Source organism: Scyliorhinus torazame, chromosome 3 (genome assembly GCF_047496885.1).
Source record: "Scyliorhinus torazame isolate Kashiwa2021f chromosome 3, sScyTor2.1, whole genome shotgun sequence".
In the NCBI taxonomy this organism is placed as follows: Eukaryota; Metazoa; Chordata; class Chondrichthyes; order Carcharhiniformes; family Scyliorhinidae; genus Scyliorhinus; species Scyliorhinus torazame.
The window spans coordinates 137,659,791-137,681,353 of NC_092709.1; the positions used below are offsets into that span (position 1 = coordinate 137,659,791).

The following is a 21,563-nucleotide window of genomic DNA, read 5'->3' on the forward strand; positions in this document are numbered from 1 at the left end:
AGGCTGGGACCCAGCCCAAACGCATTATCTCGTGAATGCTGATACAGATTCCAAAAGATTTATTTCCCCAGATTAACGTGCTATCTACGTTGGATAGTCAATAAAAGCCCCACGAATTGAAGTGTCGCCAAATACGTAAAAAATAACCTGTAACCTTTCAAGAGATACAATCGTTGGCGTGAAAGGCAGACTGAGAATAGATTCCAAAAATTCATAAAATACACAATCAAATGGTTGAGAGTTAAACTGTGGGGGCATTGGCATCATCCAAACTACGGAAATAATTATATTTCACTCAATCCCACATGGCCCCCAGACAATCAGAATATTGCACAATACTAACAATGTTAACACAGGCGTAACACATTAAAGCTGAGTTGGTAAAGTTTTTTTCATAAAATATTTTTATTCTCCTTTTTCACATTTATCAGATTTACAACAACAAATAATTAACACTAACAACAAATACAATGGCAATCCACTAGCCAGCAATCCCCTCATCCCACCCACCCTCAAACAGCTCCCAACATTTGGAATACAAGACACCAAAGGAAAAAAAAAGAAAAAAAAAGAAAAAAATTCGACGCTCGCTACGAGATAGGCGCTCCTAGCTACCAATCTGTACCAACTTCGAGTCCCGCAGGCTCAGAACCCGAACGAAAGGCTATTTGTTTCCCTGACCTGGTGGGCCAGTTCCAAGTTAAGTATAAGCCTGTTAGTTATAGAAGTAGCTTAGACGTAGAATTTGTGCATGAGTAGCGATTACTGTGTATAATAAATGTGCTTTGATTTAAATCTTACTAATCGATGTATTGGATTATTGATCATTACTCGGACTTGAACCTCGTGGCGGTACCATAAAGATACTTGGCGACTCAAGAGCAAAGGTAATAAAACAGAGCTATTAAACAAAGGCAAAGTTAGCAACAGATAATTGGAAAATAACTTCCACAAAAAATAATTTATAACCATAACAGTTATTTGAACTCGTCTATCTACTGGTCGTATACAGTTCATTGGTGTTCCAAAGTCTATTTTTATGTTTCAAAAACTACAAATACATCATCACCGATAGAAAACATTCATAACAAATTTAAAATGCTTGCAGTGGATTTTCAAGCTCCCCGAGTTGATAATGTAGATATGAATGAGAAAAGTCGCGACGGCGCCGTTACCGTTCTCCCCGAAAAAATACAGCACAAACCCAGTGGTGGTGGCAACTCTGAAAATTTGGGGGCAGTGGAGACGACATAAGGGAGTGACGGGAGCCTCAGTGTGGTCCCCGATAAGGAACAACCATAGGTTCGTCCCGGGAAGGATAGATGGGGGATTTAAATCTTGGCAGCGAGCAGGAATTGCGAAATTGCAGGACTTGTTCTTAGACGGGACATTCGCGAGTCTGGGAGCACTGACAGAAAAATATGGGTTGCCACCTGGGAATGCATTTCGCTATATGCAAGTGAGGGCATTTGTGAGGCAACAGGTGAGGGAGTTTCCGCAGCTCCCGGCACAAGAGATCCAGGACAGAGTGATTTCGGGGGCATGGGTGGGTGATGGCAGGGTGTCAGATATATATAGGGAAATGAGAGACGAGGGGGAGACGATGGTAGAGGAGCTGAAGGGAAAATGGGAGGAGGAGCTGGGGGAAGAGATTGAGGAGGGGCTGTGGGCAGATGCCCTAAGTAGGGTAAACTCTTCGTCCTCATGTGCCAGGCTCAGCCTGATACAATTCAAGGTTCTACACAGGGCGCATATGACGGGAGCAAGGCTGAGTAGGTTTTTTGGAGTGGAAGATAGGTGCGGGAGATGCGCGGGAAGCCCGGCGAACCACACCCACATGTTTTGGTCATGTCCGGTATTGCATGGGTTCTGGGTGGGTGTGGCAAAAGTGATCTCGAAGGTGGTGGGGGTCCGGGTCAAACCGAGCTGGGGGTTGGCTATATTTGGGGTTGCAGATGAGCCGGGAGTGCAGGAGGCGAGAGAGGCCGACGTGTTGGCCTTTGCGTCCCTAGTAGCCCGGCGAAGGATTCTACTTATGTGGAAAGAAGCTAAGCCCCCGGGTGTGGAAGCCTGGATCAACGACATGGCAGGGTTTATAAAACTGGAGCGGATAAAATATGCATTAAGAGGTTCGGCTCAGGGGTTCACCGGGCGGTGGCAACCGTTCCTCGACTATCTCGCAGAGCGATAAGGGGAAATAGGAAAGGCAGCAGCAGCAGCCCGGGGGGGGGGTTGAGGCTCATTCGGGTCTTCAGGGATTTTATGCGTGTGTTTATATATTAGTTATTTATATTTGATTTCACAAAGTTACTATTTTAGTTATTATTTCTGTTGTTTCTTATTTTGTTGTTGGCAGTTGCCGTTAGTCAACATATTATTTATTTAAAAAAACGATCAATGTATATATTATTACAAAGTTGTAAAATGGGAAATTTTTGTTTGATCGAAAAACTTTAATGAAATATATATATTTTTTAAAATGAATGAGAAAGGTCCTGCATCTGCTCATCATTTACCCACACAGAGAAATAAAGTCTTGAGTTTACTTCTGTCAGATTTATTTCGCCTCTACTTACCCACAGAGAAATACTGATCACTATTTGCAATAACTCTGATTTATATCCTAAGTTAGTATTTTGAAAATGTGAACATCATATCCCCTGCCACAATTTAACTTGGGACTACTTAAATTGTCAGAATCACAGAATTGTTACGCTACAAGAAGCGGCCATACAAGCATCATAACTTAGTGCAATTCCTGTCTTTTCCCCGTACCCCTGCTAATTGTTTCTATTCAAATAATCATCCAAAGTCCACTTGAATGCCTCAATTGAACCTGCCTCCACAACACTTCCTGGCAATGTAAAGAACCGAACCACTCATGTGAAAAACTTTCTCACATCACATTTACTTCTTTTAGAAATCACTTTAAATCTGTGCCCTCTCATTCTCTATGCTTTTGAGTGGGAGCAGTTTCTCCCCATCTACTTTATCCAGTCCCTCATGACTTTGAAGATCTAACAAATCTCCTCTCCGCCCTTTTCTCTCCAAGGAGAACAGTCCCAACCTCTCCATCTATCCTCATAACTGAAGTTTCTCATCTCTGGAACCATTCTTATAAACCACTTCTGCATTCTCCCCAAAGCATTCACACCCTTCACACAGTGTGCACCCAGAACTGTACACAATACTCCATCTGAGGTCGAACTAGTGTTTTGTATAAGTCCAGCATATCCTCCTTGTTCCTGTTCATCTATGCCCCTATTAATAGAGCCCAGAATACTATATGCTCTATTAACTGCTCCCTCCATCTGTCACAGCACTTTTAATAACTTATGCACATATACACCTAGATCCCTCTGCACCTCCTAAAGAATGTTATCCCTTATTTTATATACCCTCCATGTTCTTTCTACCAAAACGCATCACCTTCGTATTTTGCTTGTTTAACAACATAAAATTCCCTAGTTATTAATCTTTCTTTCAATTCTGCCCACTTATAATTCATGAAGCCGAACTTGTTTTAGCCTAACGGTCAAGGTTTTCTTATCGGATCAGCAGCTACCACAATTTCCCTCTACCAGTGCTAACTGGACACCAGCACTCACCCGGTTGAAAACTGGCAACATCATGTAGAGCTTTTCCTCTTGTTCTTTCTGTGTCATGTGCCGTGGTGAATGACACAGTTCCATGAAGAGGCGACGCAAGTGCATAAGGCCAAGTGCATTATCCTGAGGACTACATTCTTCCTGCCGTGGACGGCCCATGATCCTCTTCACCATGTTCATTTTTCCCTGCTTCCTGAAAACACGACCAACCCTGTTAAACAACAGTTTTAGTGTTAGTGTAGCTAGGTTGAGGTGAAGACATTTGTACATCTCTATTTACATAGTAAACAGTTTGTCAACAAAATTTACTTTAGCTATTTGACACAAACTCTTTTGCAACTTTCTAGAAATTTCTGAAATAAATGTTTCTGTACAGGAATTTCAAGATGCTTCCGAACTTACAGTATTAAATATTAAAAGATAACTGGTTACATTTTTATTTTTGAATGTTAAAACATTCTTGGGAAGAGACAAAATAATTACTTCAAGATCAATGCACACCACAGACCACTAAGGCTTGAATATTGGATTTCAATGGGGAAGACGTGCCGAAGAACCAATTTGACTCCAGGTCTAGAGGACATTTTAATAAGGTGCCAGCAGTTGATTATGACATTTGCTTGGAGGTAGTCACCATATGGTACCAAATAAATATGGCTTATTTCAAAATATTAAACTCTCAAAATCAAATTTAGCAAAACGTGACTGCCTCTCTCCATTCTCCTCTCCCCCAACACCCAACTACAATAACAGCACATTTACATCCAGAAAGAAATAGGTTTGCAATAGAAAAAGCATAACATTTTCATAGTTTTATAATGTAATAAAAAGGTTTGCGAAAGATTACTCAAAATTGTTTAAATTAAAAATTTACCTTGCAACATGCCCCTCCACTTCCCCCTCCACACACAAAATATACTCAAAATAATCAATTAAAATATGTATTCAACAAGATATTGCATACATGTGCCATCTTCATTATTCTGTTCCAGTTCCCACCAAATAGTCAATCAAAAAACTTCAATTCCAGCCTCCCAAGTGAACGAATATTAACAGTTCTCCTTTATCAGGTACTGTCCCTTTCCCCTTCAAATCTGTTGTCACCTCCCCCCTCACCCTCACAAAATACACATACTTGAGCCCTTTTCTTTTTATTTTATGGTACATTAAAAAAAAGTTATGTTTAACACAATATTAAAAATATCTTTAATATAACACAAGTAACTAGCTTGTCATTATCTGTGAAACAGTGCTAATAAATACAGTGACACAATAACCCTGAACTGCTATCTTTATTTTATTTTTTTTAAATTTTTTTTTTTTTTTTTTTAAAAAGAGTACCCAATTATTTTCTTTTCCAATTATGGGGCAATTTAGTGTGGCCAATCCACCTACTCTGCACATCTTTGGGTTGTGGGGGTGAGATCCACGCAGACACGGGGAGAATGTACAAACTCCACACAGTGACCCGGGACCCGGTTCGAACCTGGGTCCTCAATGCCGTAGGCAGCAGTGCTAGCCATTCCACCGCCGTGCTGACCAACTGTTATCTTTATTTCTATTCAAACAGTTGGCACTCAGGCATACTTGCTTATGAGATGTTCTTTGAGACTGTTTTCAGAGACAGACCTGAATCCTATCGGAACAATGCAGGATCTCTAGCTGAGGTCTTCAGAAATTATCTTCATAGTTTGACTTCCCCCTCTCTCTTCCTAGTCACTGTTGGCCTCGAACAGGTCTTGGAACAGGCTGATGAATGGCCCCCACACTTTGTGGAAGTCCTCGTCCGACCCTCGGATGGTGTACTTGATCTTCTCCAGGTGGAGAAATTCCGACAGGTTTTCCAGCCAGTCTGCAGCTGTGGGTGGTGCTGCTGATCGCCAGCCGAACAGGATTCTCCAATGTGCGATTAGGGAAGCAATAGCAAGAGTGTACTTAAGTCCTCTTAACAAATGACCGTTCCCATCTCCAATTGCTAATTTCTCTCCAACGTTTATCTTGCTGTAACCATTCACATCCATGCTCATCTTGCCAGTAACAATGTTTGAACTCCACCAATCAGGCCTCTATCCCTGTCACAACACTGAAACAGTCCTAAATGTCCTAGTGTTCTGTGGATAGATTCAGAACAGATCCAGCAACTAAAGACTGGGCATCTATGAGCTGTGTGCCATCAGCAGGATTGTACTCCACCACAATCTGTAACCTCCTGACCTGCATATCGGGGTGGTTTAGCACGGTGGGCTAAACAGCTGACTTGTAATGCAGAACAATGCCAGCAGCGCGGGTTCAATTCCCGCACCGGCCTCCCCGAATAGGCGCCGGAATGTGGCGACCAGGGGCTTTTCACAGTAACTTCATTGAAGCCTACTTGTGACAATAAGTGATCATTATTATTATTATATCTCCCTCTCTACATTACCACCAAGCCAGGTGATCACCCCTTGTTCAATGAAGAGTGCAGGAGGGCATGCCAGGAGCAGCACCAGGCATACCGAAAATCAGGTGTCAACCTGGTGAAGCTACACACAGGACTATTTGCATGCCAAACCATGTAAACAGCAAGTGATATACAGAACTAAGCAACTCCACAACCATCAGATCAGATCTAAGCTCTGCAGTCCTGCCACATCCAATTGTGAATGGTGGTGGACAAATAAATTACTCACTGGAGGAGGAAACTCCACAAAAGACAAGGCTGAAGCATTCGCAATAATTTTCAACCAGAAGTGCAGAGTGAATGATTCATTTGGTCTCCTCAAATGGTCCCCAGCATCACAGATGCCAGTCTTCAGACAATTTGATTAACCCCCACACGATATCACGAAATGGCCGAAGGCCCTGCACACTCCAAAGGCTGAGCCCTGACGATATTCCAGCAATAGTACTGAAGACTTGTGCTCCAGCTCTTGTCACGCCCCTAGGCAAACTGCTCCAGTACAGCGACAACACTGGCATCTACCCAGCAATTTGGAAAATTGCCCAGGTCTGTCCTGTACACAAAAAGCAGGACCAATACAACCTAGCCAATTATGACCCTATCAGCCTACTCTTAACAATCAGTAAAGTGATGGAAGGGGTTATCAACAGTGCTATCAAATAGCACTTACTTAGCAATGAACTGCTCACTGACACTCAGTTTGGGTTTCACCAGGATCACTCAGCACCTGACTTCATTACAGCCTTGGTTCAAGCATGGACAAAAGAGCTGAACTCCAGAGGTGAGGTGAGAGTGACTGCCCTTGACATCAAGTCAACATTTGATAGCCATGGCATCAAGGAGCCAGAGCAAAACTGGAGTCAATGAGAATCAGGGGTAAAACTCTCCACTGGATGGGGTCATACCTAGCACAAAGGAATTTGGCTGTGGTGGTTGGAGGTCAGTCATCTCAGTCCCGGGACAGCACTGCAGGAGTTCCTCAGGGTAGTGTCCTAGGCCCACCCATCTTCAGCTGTTTCATCAATGACCTTCCTTCCAACACAAGATCGGATGTGGGGATGTTCACTGATGATTGCACAATGGTCAGCACCATTCGCAACTCCTCAGACACTCAAGCAATCCACATGAAAATGCAGCAAGATCGGGACAATATCCAGACTTGGGCCAACAAGTAGCAAGTAATATTCGTGCCACATCCAAGTGCCAGGCAATGACCTTCTCCAATAAGAGAGAATCAACCAATCGCCACTTGACATTCAATGGCATGACCATCACTGAATCCCTCACGATCAACATCCTGGGGATTACAAGCTGAACTGGAAACATATAGTTAACAGTAACTTTTTAAAAAAAACTTTTAACTTTAATTGACTAATTAATTGACGCAATGTCAGTTAGAGGGGTGCAGTGCTCTGACTGTGAGATGCGGCAGGTCCGGGAGGCTTCCAGCGTCCCTGGCTCAAATCCTGGAACTCCCTCTCTTAAAGTACAGTAAGTGTACCTACACCACATGAACTGCAGTGGTACAAGAAGGCAGCTCGCCACCACCGTCTTGAGGGCAATTAGGGATGGGCAATACATGCCAGCCTAGTGAAGCCATAAAAATGGATTTTTTTAAATGTCCGACATGAATGGAAAGCACCCTCTCCTCATCCTGCTCAAATTGTCTGCAGTTTTCAAACAGGGTTGACCACACCTTCCTTCTCCACTGCATCCACGCCCCAACCCCACCATCCAACTTGGTGAGAATGCCCTCACACGTTTTCAATTCTATTTATCCAGATGTAGCCAAAAACAAGCACCTGCTGACTTCCCTTCGCATTTCCACATTGTAACATCTAGAGACCTCAAGGATCTATCCCTATCCCACTCCCTTATCTCATCTACATCCTGTCCTTTAGTGTCACCAACACAATACCAGGTTCCCCATGTAGGCTGACATCACTCAGTTCTACCACAATACCACTTATTTTGGCACACTGCCCGACTTGCTCTGCTGTATGACATCCAGTAGTGGATGAGCAGTAACTTATTCTTGTATCCATGTCCCCTCCCCCAGCCCTACAACACTGAGTTCTCTGCAATTTTCCAATTTTGGCTTCTTATGGTACCCCAGTTTTAACTAAAATAAAAACTGAATATGCAGGTCTGGCAGTGTAACAATTTTCTGGACTCAACATCAAGTTCAACAACTTTAGTCTGTGTGCCTTCCCCTCCATCTTGACCCTTTCCTCCCCTTTTTGGTTCCCTTAGCTTACCCCAACTCAACCCTTTCCCTCCCTCACATGCCCCACTGAATGAACACAGACCTTTGTTCTGCTTTTAACACCTACTGCTATCTTACATTTTGCCACTAATAGCACTCTTCAGTCCTTGATAGCACCATTAACATCACCCTTTGTCTCATGTCCATGACACCTTTGTCATCTCGCCTTTACTCCGAACTATCCCTGTCCTTCTATTCTGTCCCACCTCCTCCACCTGGCTCTCCAACTATATAATTCATTACATTTCTACCCTTTCAATTCTGTAGAAGGGTCATATGGACTCGAAAGGTTAACTCTGTTTCTCTCTACACAGATGCCACCCGACCTGCTGAGTTTATCCAGGATTTTCTAGTTTTATTGCAGTTTCCTAGTATGTTGCTTTCATTTGACTCTCAATCTTAACTACTCCATTATTGATGGCCTAGTCTTAAGCTGTCTACACCCAAACCTCTCCCTCTCTCTCCTCCTTTAAGATGCTCCTTAAAACTGACCACTCTGGTTAAGCTTTTGGTCACTTCTCTGAATATATCTTTGTGTGGCTCAGGTCAAGCTTTGCTTGGTGAAGCACCCAAGAACATTTTACTCTGTGAGACAATACATAAATGCACGTTACTATTATAAAAATTGGGAAGACCAAAGTCTTCCAAATTCCAGTGAATACAGTGCCAGTCATCCAATCTCTCCTCATATGGCATCCTGCATCCCAGGATTCAGTCTGGAGAACCTTTGCTACACTCCCTCTACGTCAAGTATATCCTTTCTTAGATAGAGACCAAAACTGCACACAATACTACCACCAGAATTCTCATTTGTTACCTTTATATTTGATTTAGCCCTCATCTTGCAGAAGCTTGAGGTTTGAATTTTTAAAAAAATATTTTATTGAACATTTCATGTTTAACAAACACGAACTTGTCATGTGAGAGTACGAGTACCTTTAAGAAATGGGTGTTTATAAATGGGTGTGTACATAAATATCTGTAGTGAGAGTACCTTTACGAAATGGGTGTTTATTACTGCAGTGATGTCAGAGAGTGGGTGGAGCTGGGCTGTCTGTCGGCTTTTTACTTTCATTTTTGATCAGGCTGCAGGGTGTGTTTTAGTTTTGTTTTCAGAGCTGGATAGCTGCAGTCACAGCCAGAAGGTGTATGAATCTCTCTCTGTAATCTAAAGACTGTAAATCAATCCTGCTGATTTAAAACTATTAACAGTAGTGACTTTAACCTGATGTGCTTCTGATAAAAGTTGTTTTAAGTTGTATGGCTGTTAAAAGGAAAGCGTAAAGGATTACTTAGTGTTGTAGTCTTTGGGGGGTTGTATTTGAATTGATGATTGCTCAGACGGTCACTATGTTTTAAATTGGTTAACTTGAGTTCATAGAATAAACATTGTTTTGCTTTAAAAAATACTTTTCCATTTCTGCTGTACCACACCTGTAGAGTGGGCCGTGTGCTCCCCATACCACAATCTATTAAAAGTTGTGGGTCAGGTGAACTCCATGATACACTTGGGGTTCTCTAAACCCTGGCCCATAACAAATTGGGGGCTCGTCCAGGATAAAAGTCTATCTATTGGATTGTGAACTTAAAGACAGTGAGGGGTGAGCACATTGTGGTTGCTTTTCAGGTGTGGTATTCTAGTTTAAGTGGGGAGTGTGTTGTGGACAATGGCTCTTTCAGAGGCTCTGAAGTTTTTTCGGGGTGGAGACGGTCACACGCAGTACCTTACAGACAGAGACTAAAAGCAGACTTTTAGATTTAGCAAAAACATTGCAGTTAACATTACCTGACAAAATGCGAAAAGGTGAGGTAATTATGGCGGTGGTTAAGCATTTAAAGTTGCCCGAGATACAGTTTGAATCATTGGAAATGGCAAAAATTAAATTACAACTTAAACAAATGGAACATGAGAAAGTATTAAAGCAGCTTGAATACGAAAGTGAGGAAAAAGAAAGAGAGAGCGGAAAAAGAAAGAGAAAGAGATAGAACGGAAAGAGAAAGGGAGAGAGAGAAAAAGAAAAGGAGAGAGAAGAAAGGAGAAAATAAAGAATAGCCCTAGCAGAACAAAAAGAAAGAGAAAGGGAGATACAGATCAGGGAAAAAGATAAAGAGAGGTTGAACTTCAGAAAATGGCCATGAAACGTGACAGTCAGTTACAATTGGCAGATGTAAAGGGAAACGTACAGTTGGATGAGTGATGAGGAGAGTGAGAAAGAGCGTCAAAGTCGAAGGCTTGGTGGGAATCTATTTAAATATGTCCAAGCATTGCCAAGGTTTGATGAGAAGGAGGTAGAAGCCTTTTCATTTCATTTGAGAAGGTGGCTAAACAAATGAATTGGCCACAGAACATTTGGGTATTATTGATTCAAACAAAGCTGGTAGGTAGAGCTCGTGAAGTGTTTGCATCACTACCGGAGGAGGTATCTGGGACGTATGAGGAGGTGAAAAAATCCATCTCAGGTGCATATGAACTAGTGCCTGAAGCTTACAGACAAAGGTTTAGAAATTTAAGGAAAGAATTTGGTCAAACATACATGGAGTTTGAAAGGCTCAAACAGAGTAATTTTGATAGGTGGATAAGGGCTTTGAAAATAGACCAAACGTATGAAACTCTCAGAGAAATTATACTTTTGGAGGAGTTTAAAAGTTCAATTCCTGATGTAGTGAGAACTCATGTGGAAGAACAGAGGATTAAAACTGAGATTAGCAGCGGAAATGGCAGATGGTTATGAATTAGTTCATAAATCAAAGATTGGGTACCGACATCAGTTTCAGCCGGTGAGGGATAGAAACTGGGGACATGAGAAATACTCAAGTGGTAAAAGTAAAGATGATCTGATGGGAGATAATAAGGAGAGCGCACCTCAGATTAAAAAAGAAATCCTGGAGGGTGGAAAAGAAATGTAAAGTTTCAAATGTTTTCACTGTAATAAACAAAGCCATGTAAAGTCACAGTATTGGTAGTTGAAGAAAAGCATTGGGACGGCTGATGTGGTAAAACCGGATAAGACAGTGAGGTTTATTAAAGTGGTAAGGGAAAGCCCAAGTGAAGCGAAGGAGGTGCAAAAGATTGTACAGCCTGATCAAGAGGTGATTGATAAGAAGGTGCCAGATCTCTTTAAAGAATTTACTTGTGTGGGTAAAGTTTATTCATGTGTATCAGGAAGGGCACGTAAAGAAGTCACAATTCTAAGATATACGGGAGCTAATCAATCTTTAATGGTAAGAGATGAGGAGTTATATTGTTTGGGAAGAATGTTGCCAGAAAAGGTGGTAATATGTGGAATTCAGGGTGAGAGGAGTAGTGTTCCATTATATAAGGTAAGATTGGAAAGTCCAGTGAGGAGTGGTGAAGTGGTAGTAGGAGTAATAGAGAAACTAGCTTGTCCAGGAATACAGTTTATCTTGGGTAATGATATAGCTGGATCGCAGGTAGCAGTGATGCCTATGGTGGTTGATAAGCCAGTGGAAAATCAGACAACTGAAATGTTGAAGGATGAATATCCTGGGATTTTTCCGGATTGTGTAGTAACAAGGTCGCAAAGTCACAGGTTAAAATAAGAGGAGAAATCAGAGAGTGAAGATAAAGGTGAAGTGCAATTATCAGAAACAATTTTTGATCAGGTGGTTGGCAAAGAACAGGTGGAAGATGAGGCGGATATTTTTAGTTCAGGAAAATTGGCAGAGTTACAACAAAAAGATGTAGAAATAAAACGGATATATCAGAAAGCATACACGGAAGAGGAATCTGAGTGTATACCAGTGTTATTACCGTAAAAGTGATGCCTTGATGAGAAAACGGAGACGTTTACATATGCAGGCGGATGAAAAGTGGGCAGAAGTTCATCAAGTAGTATTGCCGGTAGGTTATAGAAAGGAGGTGTTGCGAGTTGCACATGAGATACCAGTGGGAGGTCATTTGGGGAAAAGGAAAGCTCAAGCTAAAATCCAAAAACATTTTTATTGGCCTGGACTACATAAAGATGTAGTTAAATTTTGGCAATACTGTTACACATGTCAAGTGATGGGGAAACGTCAAGCAGTGATTAGACCAGCGCCCTTAATACGCATTCGAGCATTTGAGGAACCTTTTACAAGGGTCCTAATTGATTGCGTAGGACTGCTTCCGAAAATTATAAGTGGGAATCAATATCTTTTGACTATAATGGATGTGTCTACTAGGTTTCCAGAGGCCATTCCAGTATGTAATATTACAGCTAAAAAGATTGTGGAGGAGTTACTTAAATTCTTTAATAATATGAACTACCCACAGAAATACAAATCGGATCAAGGATCAAATTTTACCTCGAGTTTATTCAAAGAAGTAATGGATAGCTCAGGTATAAAACTATTTAAATCAATTGCGTACCATCCAGAATCGCAGGCAGTGTTAGAAAGGTGGCATCAGACATTAAAGACAATGTTGAGGGCTTATTGTCACGATTATCCAGAGGATTGGGATAAAGGAATTCCATTCGTATTGTTTTCAATTAGGATGCTCCTAATGAGTCAACCAAATTTAGTCCTTTTTTTTTTAAATAAACAATTTTAATGAGGTATTTTTGGCATTACAAACAGCAACAGTATAAAAACAAACAACAATAGACATAGTGCAATCACTGACTCCCATCCCGCCAAGACCTGCCTAATTGACCCCCTATTCTATGCTACCCTAAACCCCCCCCCCCCCGCCACTGCTGACGATTAACTCTCCGCGAAGAAGTCGATGAAAGGTTGCCACCTCCGGTCGAACCCTAACAGTGACCCTCTCAAGGCGAACTTAATCTTCTCTAGGCCGAGAAAGCTCGGCATGTCAGTTAGCCAAGTCTCCGACTTTGGGGGCTTTGAGTCCCTCCAAGCTAGCAGTATCAGTCTCTGGGCTACCAGGGAAGCAAAGGCCAGAACATCTGCCTCTTTCTCCTCCTGGATTCCCGGGTCTTCCGACACCCCAAAAATCGCCACTCCTGGACTCATTGCCACTCTTGTTTTCAATACTCTGGACATCACGTCCACAAACCCCTGCCAATATCCCCTAAATTTTGGACGCGCCCAGAACATGTGAACATGGTTCGCTGGTTCTCCCACACATTTTACACACTTGTCCTCCACCCCAAAGAATCTACTCATCCGGGCCACTGTCATGTGGGCCCGGTGGACCACCTTGAATTGGATCAAGCTGAGCCTGGTGCGCATGTTGCGGTCGCGTTGACTCTGCTCAACACGTCCGCCCATAAGCCATCCTCCATCTCACCACCAAGCTCCTCCTCCCATTTACTCTTCAGCTCCCCAGTCTGTGTCTCCTCCGCCCCCATGAGTTCTTTGTAGATGTCCGAGACGCTCCCCTCTCCCACCCATCCCCGAGACACAACCCTATCCTGGATCCCCCTTAGTGGCAGGAGTGGGAAGGATGAAACCTGCCTACGCAGAAAGTCCCACACCTGTAAATATCTAAATTTGTTCCCCCTTGCCAACCCAAACTTCTCATCCAGCACCCTCAAGCTAAGGAAGCTCCCCTCTAAAAACAAGTCACCCATCTTCTCAATTCCCGCCCTTCGCCAGACTCGGAACCCCACATCCAAGCTCCCCGGGGCAAACCGGTGATTGTCACATATTAGGGACCAGACCGATGCTCCCACTGCTCCAGCGTACCTCCTCCACTGACCACAGATTCTCAGGGCCGCCACCACTACGGAGCTGGTGGAGTACCTCAAATTTAGTCCTTTTGAACTAATTTTTGGTCATGAGGTAAGAGGACCACTTAAATTGGTTCAGGAAAAATTGGAGTGAGAAATCGGAAATTACATTATTATGTTACGTGTCAAATTTTAGACAACATTTAAAAGTTGAACAAAATGTGATGTAACGGGTAGCGAACAAGAAATCCAAAGTTCGTAGTTTTGCCAGTGGGGATAAAGTTTTAGTATTGTTACCAGTGATAGATGAACCTTTAAAAGCTAGGTTTTGTGGACCTTATCAGATTGAAAGGAAATTAAGTGAGGTGAATTACATGGTAAAAACACCAGATAGAAGGAAGACTCACCGAGTGTGTCATGTGAATATGCTTAAAAGGTACTTTGAAAGGGAAGGAGAAAAGAAGGAGGAGGTTTTAATGATTCTAACTCAAAGTGATGAACCAAATCCAGATGACTGTGAATTTGACATACCTCAAATTAAATTGGAAAACAAGGATGTTCTTAAAAATTGGGATAAATTGTTGAGTTACCTTCCAGAGGAAAAACAAACTGACCTGAAAGAGTTATTGATATCACATGGGCAAGTTTGTGGAGATAAATTTGGAAGTACTAAAATGGCTATACGTGATGTAAATGTGGGAAATGCTGTTCCAATCAAACAACATCCATGCAGACTTAGCCCTTTAAAATTGGCACAGGTTAACAACGAGATTGAGAGTATGCTTAAAAATGGCATAATTGAAGTGGGTTGCAGCCAATGGAGCTCACCCATAGTGATGGTACCAAAACCAGACGATACCCAACGGTTGTGTGTGGACTATAGAAAGGTTAATGCAGTTACAAGAACAAACTCTTATTCTATCCCAAGTTTGGAGGATTGCATTGAGAAAGTGGGACAATCAGCTTTTATTTCTAAACGGGATTTACTTAAAAGGTTACTGGCAGGTACCTTTATCCGAAAGGGCAAAGGAGATTTCAGCTTTTGTGACTCCAGATGGTATACCAATTCAAAGTTATGCCATTTGGCATGAAAAACACACCAGCCACATTTCAACGGTTAACTAACAAAGTTGTTTCAGGATTACCCAGTTGTGCGGTATACATCGACGATCTGGTCATTTTCAGCCAGACATGGAAGGAACATTTGAAACATCTGATGGAGTTATTCGATCGACTTCAGGAGGCGAGTTTGGTGATAAACCTAGCCAAAAGTGAATTTGGAAAAGCTCAAGTCACTTTCCTTGAGGAGTTTCCGATACCCTCAAGACGAAGGGAAATAATGCGATTTTTTGGCATGAGTGGATTTGATCAAACATTTGTGCAAAGGTTTTGTCGTGTGATTGCTCCACTGATGGACTTGATGAACAAAATTTTCAGTGGACAGCGGACTTTCAACATGCATTTGACTGCCGTAAAGCTGTGATAACCAATGCTCCGTGTTGGAGAATTACAAGGGACTCTGTGATCAGATTGGACTAAAGTATCTGTCTTTAAAGAGAATTTCCGAGGCGTAGAGAAATGAACGGAAGCAGTTTCAGTTAGAGGAAGAAGAAAAAAAAATGGACTATATTATTATACCTGTTTGCATGTGTTGTTTTTTGAAATGAAAAAGTATATTTACTGTGTGCATTTCTTAAAGAATGGTGAAAAGGTGAAAAATGAAACCATTTTGAAGCTGATGGGGTTTTATTCTTGGGGGGAGGTGTCATCTGAGAGTACCTTTAAGAAATGGGTGTTTATAAATGGGTTTGTATATAAATATCTGCAGTGAGAGTATCTTTAAGAAATGGGTGTTTATTACTGCAGTGATGTCAGAGAGTGGGTGGACCTGGGCTGTCTGACAGCTTTTTACTTTTGTTTTTGAGCAGGCTGCAGGGTGTGTTTTAGTTTTGTTTTCAGAGCTGGATAGCTGCAGTCACAGCCAGAAGGTGTATGAATCTCTCTCTGTAATCTAAAGACTGTAAATCGATCCTGGTGATTTAAAACTAATAACAGTAGTGACTGTAACCTGATCTGCTTCTGGTAAAAGGGGTTTTAAGTCGTACGGATGTTAAAAGGAAAGCTTAAAGGATTACTTAGTGTTGTAGTCTTTGGGGGGTTGTATTTGAATTAATGGTTGCTAAGATGTTCACTGTATGTTTTAAAAAGGTTAACTTGAGTTCATAGAATAAACATTGTTTTGCTTTAAAAAATACTTTTCCATTTCTGCTGTACCACACCTGTAGAGTGGGCGGTGTGCTCCCCATACCACAATCTATTAAAAGTTGTGGGTCAGGTGAACTCCATGATACACGTTGAGGTTCTCTAAACCCTGGCCCAGAACAAACTGAACTACAACACAACAGCGAAAATGATTCAAACTTGGTACAATTGTCACATTAACACAATAAATCAGTGATATAGAAAAATACACAACGAAAGCTATATCCAAATCCCTCCTGTATCCCCCTAATCTCACCTGTAAACCCTACCTCCCCCATCAACTGATGGTAATTAATTCTTTGAATGAGAGATAAATGGCTTACATCTCAGGCAGAATCCCTCTACTGATCTCCTGACTGAGTGTTTGACCTTTTTCCAGGCATAAGAAATCCATAAGGTTACCCAACCAGACCAAGACACTCGGCAGAGCAGATGCTCTTCATCCCAGCAGAATTTGCCTTGGGCTACCAGAAAGGCTATGGTGAGTGCACTTGCCCTCACCCCAGTCCGCAGTCCCGGCAAGTCCAACACCCCGAAAATGGCCACCAACAGACAAGCTCCACATCAACGTTAAAACCGCTGGCATGGTGTTAAAGAAGGAGACCCAAAAGCTCACCATCTTTGGACATACTGGTTAAACAGCTGGCTTGTAATGCAGAACAAGGCCAGCAGCGTGGGTTCAATTCCTGTACCCGCCTCCCGGAACAGGCGCCGGAATGTGGCGACTAGGGACTTTTCAGTTATTTCATTGAAGCCTACTTGTGACAATAAGCGATTATTATTATTATTAAGACCAGAACATGTGCATATGATTGGTGGGTGTACGAGAACACCGCTTGCGCCCATCCTCCACTTCAAAGAACCCATGCATCCTACTTTTGGTTAGATGAACTTTATGAACCACTTTGAGTTGGATGAGTCTGAGTCGCATGCAGAATGAGGTGGAATTTACCCTACAAAAGGCCTCATTCCACATATCCTCATCCAAGATGGGTCCCAACTCCTCCTCCCATTTCACCATCATCCAATCAAGCGTCAAAGATTCCAAGTAGATCGTCTGCTCATAGATCTTCATGATCCTCCAGTCCTTGCCAACTGTAAGATTTCCTCCAACAGGGAAAGCTGTGACGCTAAGGGGAACGCAAGTCAAACCCCGCGGACTAAGTCACACAATTTAAAATATCAAAATTGCTGTGACCCTGATATTTGAAATTTCGCCGAGAACTCCTCCCAACTGGTCCATCTATAAGCAGGTCGCTAAAGCACTCTAGCCCCTTCCCTTTCCACACCTTAAAAGCCGAAACCCAACCCGATGGCGGAAACAAATGGTTACCATTTATAGGAGCCAATAATGACATGGCACTCAGCTTGTAATGTTGTCTGAGCTACCTCCATATCTTCAAGGTGAAGCTCACCACTGGGTTTGTGGTATATCGCACTGGTGAGAGTGGGGTGGTGCCAGTACTAGGGTCCAGAGGCTCGACCCTGTACACAAACCTGCTTGCATCATCCCCCACATGGTGTCTGATTCATTGTACCACCTCAACACCTTGTCCACGTTGGTCACCCAGTAATACATTAGGAAATTGGGTAGTTCTAGAACCCCCAACTGTCGGCCCCTCTGGAGGTATACCCTGCGAATTCTCGGTGCCCTACCCACCCACAGAAAGGAATTCCCTAACTTGTTCACCGTAGCAAAGAACATTTTAGCAAGAAAAATAGGACTGCATTCGAACATAAATAGAAACCTTAGCAGATTGTTCATTTTGATGTTTTGAACTCTGCCCACTAGGGACGACAAAAGGCTACTCCATTTCTGCAAATGGAGTCTCACCTTATCTAACAAATTTATAAAGTTTAACTTATGAAGCCTATGCCAATCATATGTCACTGGGATGCCCAGATACCGGAAGCTACCTCTGGCCGGTGGAAGGGTAATGCCCCCAGATTGGCTCCCCTCCCTGGGGGTTAACCGCAAAATACTCAATTTTCCCCAGATTTAACCTTTAGCCCGAGAAGGAGCCAAAGCCGCTCAGCAGTCTCAAACTTGCCTATAGATGCAACCGGATAGGTGACATACTGGAGCAGGTCATCAGCATAAGCAACACCTCATGTTCCCTTCCCCCCAATCAATCCCTCTCCTTCTCCAAGAAGCCCTCAGTGTCATCGCCAGAGCTCAGAGGAAAGCATCCTAATCTTATTGCATTGGTAAGAACGCTAGCCATGAGGTCTGTGTGCAGCAGCTGCATCCATGAAATAAATTTATGCCCAAACCCAAATCTCCCAAGTACCTCCATTCCAATTTATCAAATGCGTCCTCTGTATCCATAGCTATAATCACCTCTGGCTCAGGGGCCAAAGGAGGCGAGAGGACAACATTCAGAACCTACCATACATTAGAGGACAGCTGCCTACCCTTCACAAATCCCGTCTGGTCTTCTACCACTATATCTGGGACACATGGCTCTAATGGCAAAGCCAGCACCTTCGACAGAACCTTGGCATCTACATTTAGCAGCGAAATGTGGTAAGAACCACACTCCGTGAGGTCAATATCGTTCTTTAAAATAAGGGAGATGAAGGCCTGTATAAGCGTATCAGGCAGGTAACCTCAAGCTAAAGTGTCATTGAAGATATCTACCATTGAGGACTTCCGGTTGCGATGATGTGGAGCTAAGCCGCACATTTCGGCAGCTCCCGCTATAACGGACTTTTGGGCTCTCCAGAGGAGCCCCAACATAAATTTTATGATTTAATCCCGTGTGGGAAGGTGAAGTAAGGTCCCCCCTTACGTTGTATGGCAGAAATTAGTGGTGGAGCGTCGGAGAAAGAGGCTCTGGAGTAGCGGCAAAAACGAGGGGGGAAAACAAGATGGCGGAGGGCGGAGATCGAGCAGCATGGGGGCCGGACCAGCAGGAGTTCCTTAAGCGGTGTGGAGGAGCTGATCACGTGGAATGTGAGAGGCCTAAATGGGCCGGTTAAGAGGGCCCGAGTGTTCGCGCACCTAAAGGGACTGAAGGCAAATGCTTCAGGAGACACATCTGAAGGTGGCAGATCAGGTCAGGTTAAAGGAAGGGATGGGTAGGACAGGTGTTCCATTCAGGGCTGGATGCGAAGAATAGAGGGGTGGCAATATTGGTGGGGAAGCGGGTGTCGTTTGAGGCCAAGAACATAGTAGCGGACAATGGAGGCCGATACGTGATGGTGAGCGGTAGGTTGCAGGGGACGGAGGTGGTACTGGTGAATGTATATGTCCCGAACTGGGACGATGCTGGATTCATGAAACGGATGTTGGGGCGTATTCCAGTCTTGGAGGTAGGGAGCTTGATAATGGGTGGGGATTTTAACACGGTGCTGGACCCAGCATTAGATCGTTCCAGATCTAGGACGGGGAAGAGGCCGGCTGCGGCCAAGGTGCTTAGGGGGTTTATAGATCAAATGGGGGGAGTAGATCCGAGGAGATTTGCCAGGCCTTTGGTCAGAGAATTTTCTTTTTTCTCCCACGAACATAAGGCCTACTCCCGGATAGATTTTTTTGTTCTGGGCAGGGCATTGATCCCGAAAGTGGAGGGAACGGAGTATTCGGCCATAGCCATTTCAGACCATGCCCCGCATTGGGTGGAGCTAGAGCTGGGGGAGGAGAAGGACCAACGCATGTTGTGGCGGTTGGATGTGGGACTGCTGGCAGACGAGGAAGTGTGTGGGAGGGTGCGGGGGTGCATCGAAAGGTATCTGGAGGCCAACGACAACGGGGAGGTGCAGGTGGGAGTAGTATGGGAGGCGCTGAAGGCGGTGGTCAGGGGAGAGTTAATCTCCATCAGGGCTCATAGAGTGAAGAGAGAGGGCAGGGAAAGGGAGAGTTTAGTGGGGGAGATTTTAAGGGTGGACAGGAGATATGCAGAGGCTCCTGATGAGGGACTACTCAGGGAGAGGCAAAGTCTCCAGAAAGAGTTCGACCTGTTGACCACAGGGAAGGCAGAGGCACAGTGGAGGAAGGCACAGGGGGTGATATACGAATATGGGGAGAAGGCGAGTCGGATGCTGCCTCATCAGCTCCATAAAAGGATGGCAGCGAGGGAAATAGGTGGAATCAAGGATGGCAGGGGAACTATGGTACGGAGTGCGGTGAAAGTGAATGAGGCATTCAAGGCCTTTTACGAGGAGCTGTATAGGTCCCAGCCCCCAGGGGGAAAAGAGGGGATGCAACGATTCTTGGACCAACTGAGGTTCACGAGGGTGGAGGAGCAGGAGGTGGCTGGTTTGGGGGCGCCAATTGGGGTGGAGGAGCTGGTTAAAGGACTGGGGAGCATGCAGGCAGGGAAGGCGCCGGGGCCGGATGGGTTCCCGGTGGAGTTTTATCGGAAGTTTGTAGACCTGTTAGCCCCGTTGCTGGTAAGGACCTTCAATGAAGCAAGGGAGGGGGGGGGGGCCCTGCCCCCGACAATGTTGGAGGCGACGATCTCTTTGATCTTGAAGAGGGATAAGGACCCACTGCAATGTGGGTCGTATAGACCGATCTCGCTCCTCAACGTAGATGCTAAGTTGTTGGCAAAAATGTTGGCTACGAGGATTGAGGGCTGCGTCTCGGGGGTGATTCACGAGGACCAGACCGGATTCGTAAAGGGTAGGCAGCTAAATACCAATCTGTGAAGGCTCTTAAATGTGATAATGATGCCATTGGTAGAGGGAGAGGCGGAGATAGTGGCAGCCATGGACGCGGAGAAGGCCTTTGACCGAGTAGAGTGGGAGTATCTCTGGGAAGTGTTGAGGAGGTTTGGGTTCGGGGGAGGGTTTATTAGTTGGGTCACGCTCCTGTATAGAGCCATGGTGGCGAGTGTGGTCACAAACCGGCGGAGGTCGGAGTATTTCCGGCTGTATCGAGGGACGAGGCAGGGGTGCCCCCTGTCCCCTCTGCTGTTTGCATTGGCAATTTTCCCTTTGGCCATGGCGTTAAGGGAATCGGGGAAATGGAAGGGGGTGGTCCGAAGGGGAGAGGAAAATCGAGTGTCGCTGTACGCAGATGACCTGTTGCTGTATGTGGCGGATCCAGTGGAGGGGATGGTTGAGGTCATGCAGGTCCTAAGGGAGTTTGGAGACTTTGAGCTATAAGCTGAATGTGGGAAAGAGTGAGCTCTTTGTGGTGCATCCGGGGGATCAGGGAAGAGGGATAGACAACCTACCGTTGAGGAGGGCGGAAAGGAGCTTTCGATACTTGGGGATTCAGGTAGCTAGGAGCTGGGGGGCACTGCACAAACTTAATTTGACGCGGCTGGTGGAACAGATGGAGGAGGATTTTAAAAGGTGGGACATGTTGCCACTCGCGCTGGCGGGCAGGGTACAGTGGATTAAAATGG

The 21,563-nt window shown here is 44.1% G+C and overlaps 1 protein-coding gene across 1 annotated transcript in view; it reads right to left on the reverse strand.

Moving 5' to 3' along the window:
- Window positions 1-21,563, reverse strand: part of wdfy3 (WD repeat and FYVE domain containing 3) — a 586,950-nt gene that overhangs the window by 464,242 nt on the left and 101,145 nt on the right. Inside the window, 1 exon segment of the mRNA XM_072496251.1 lies at window positions 3,609-3,819. Coding sequence (XP_072352352.1) covers window positions 3,609-3,788 — 180 coding nt within the window. The 5' untranslated portion in view covers window positions 3,789-3,819.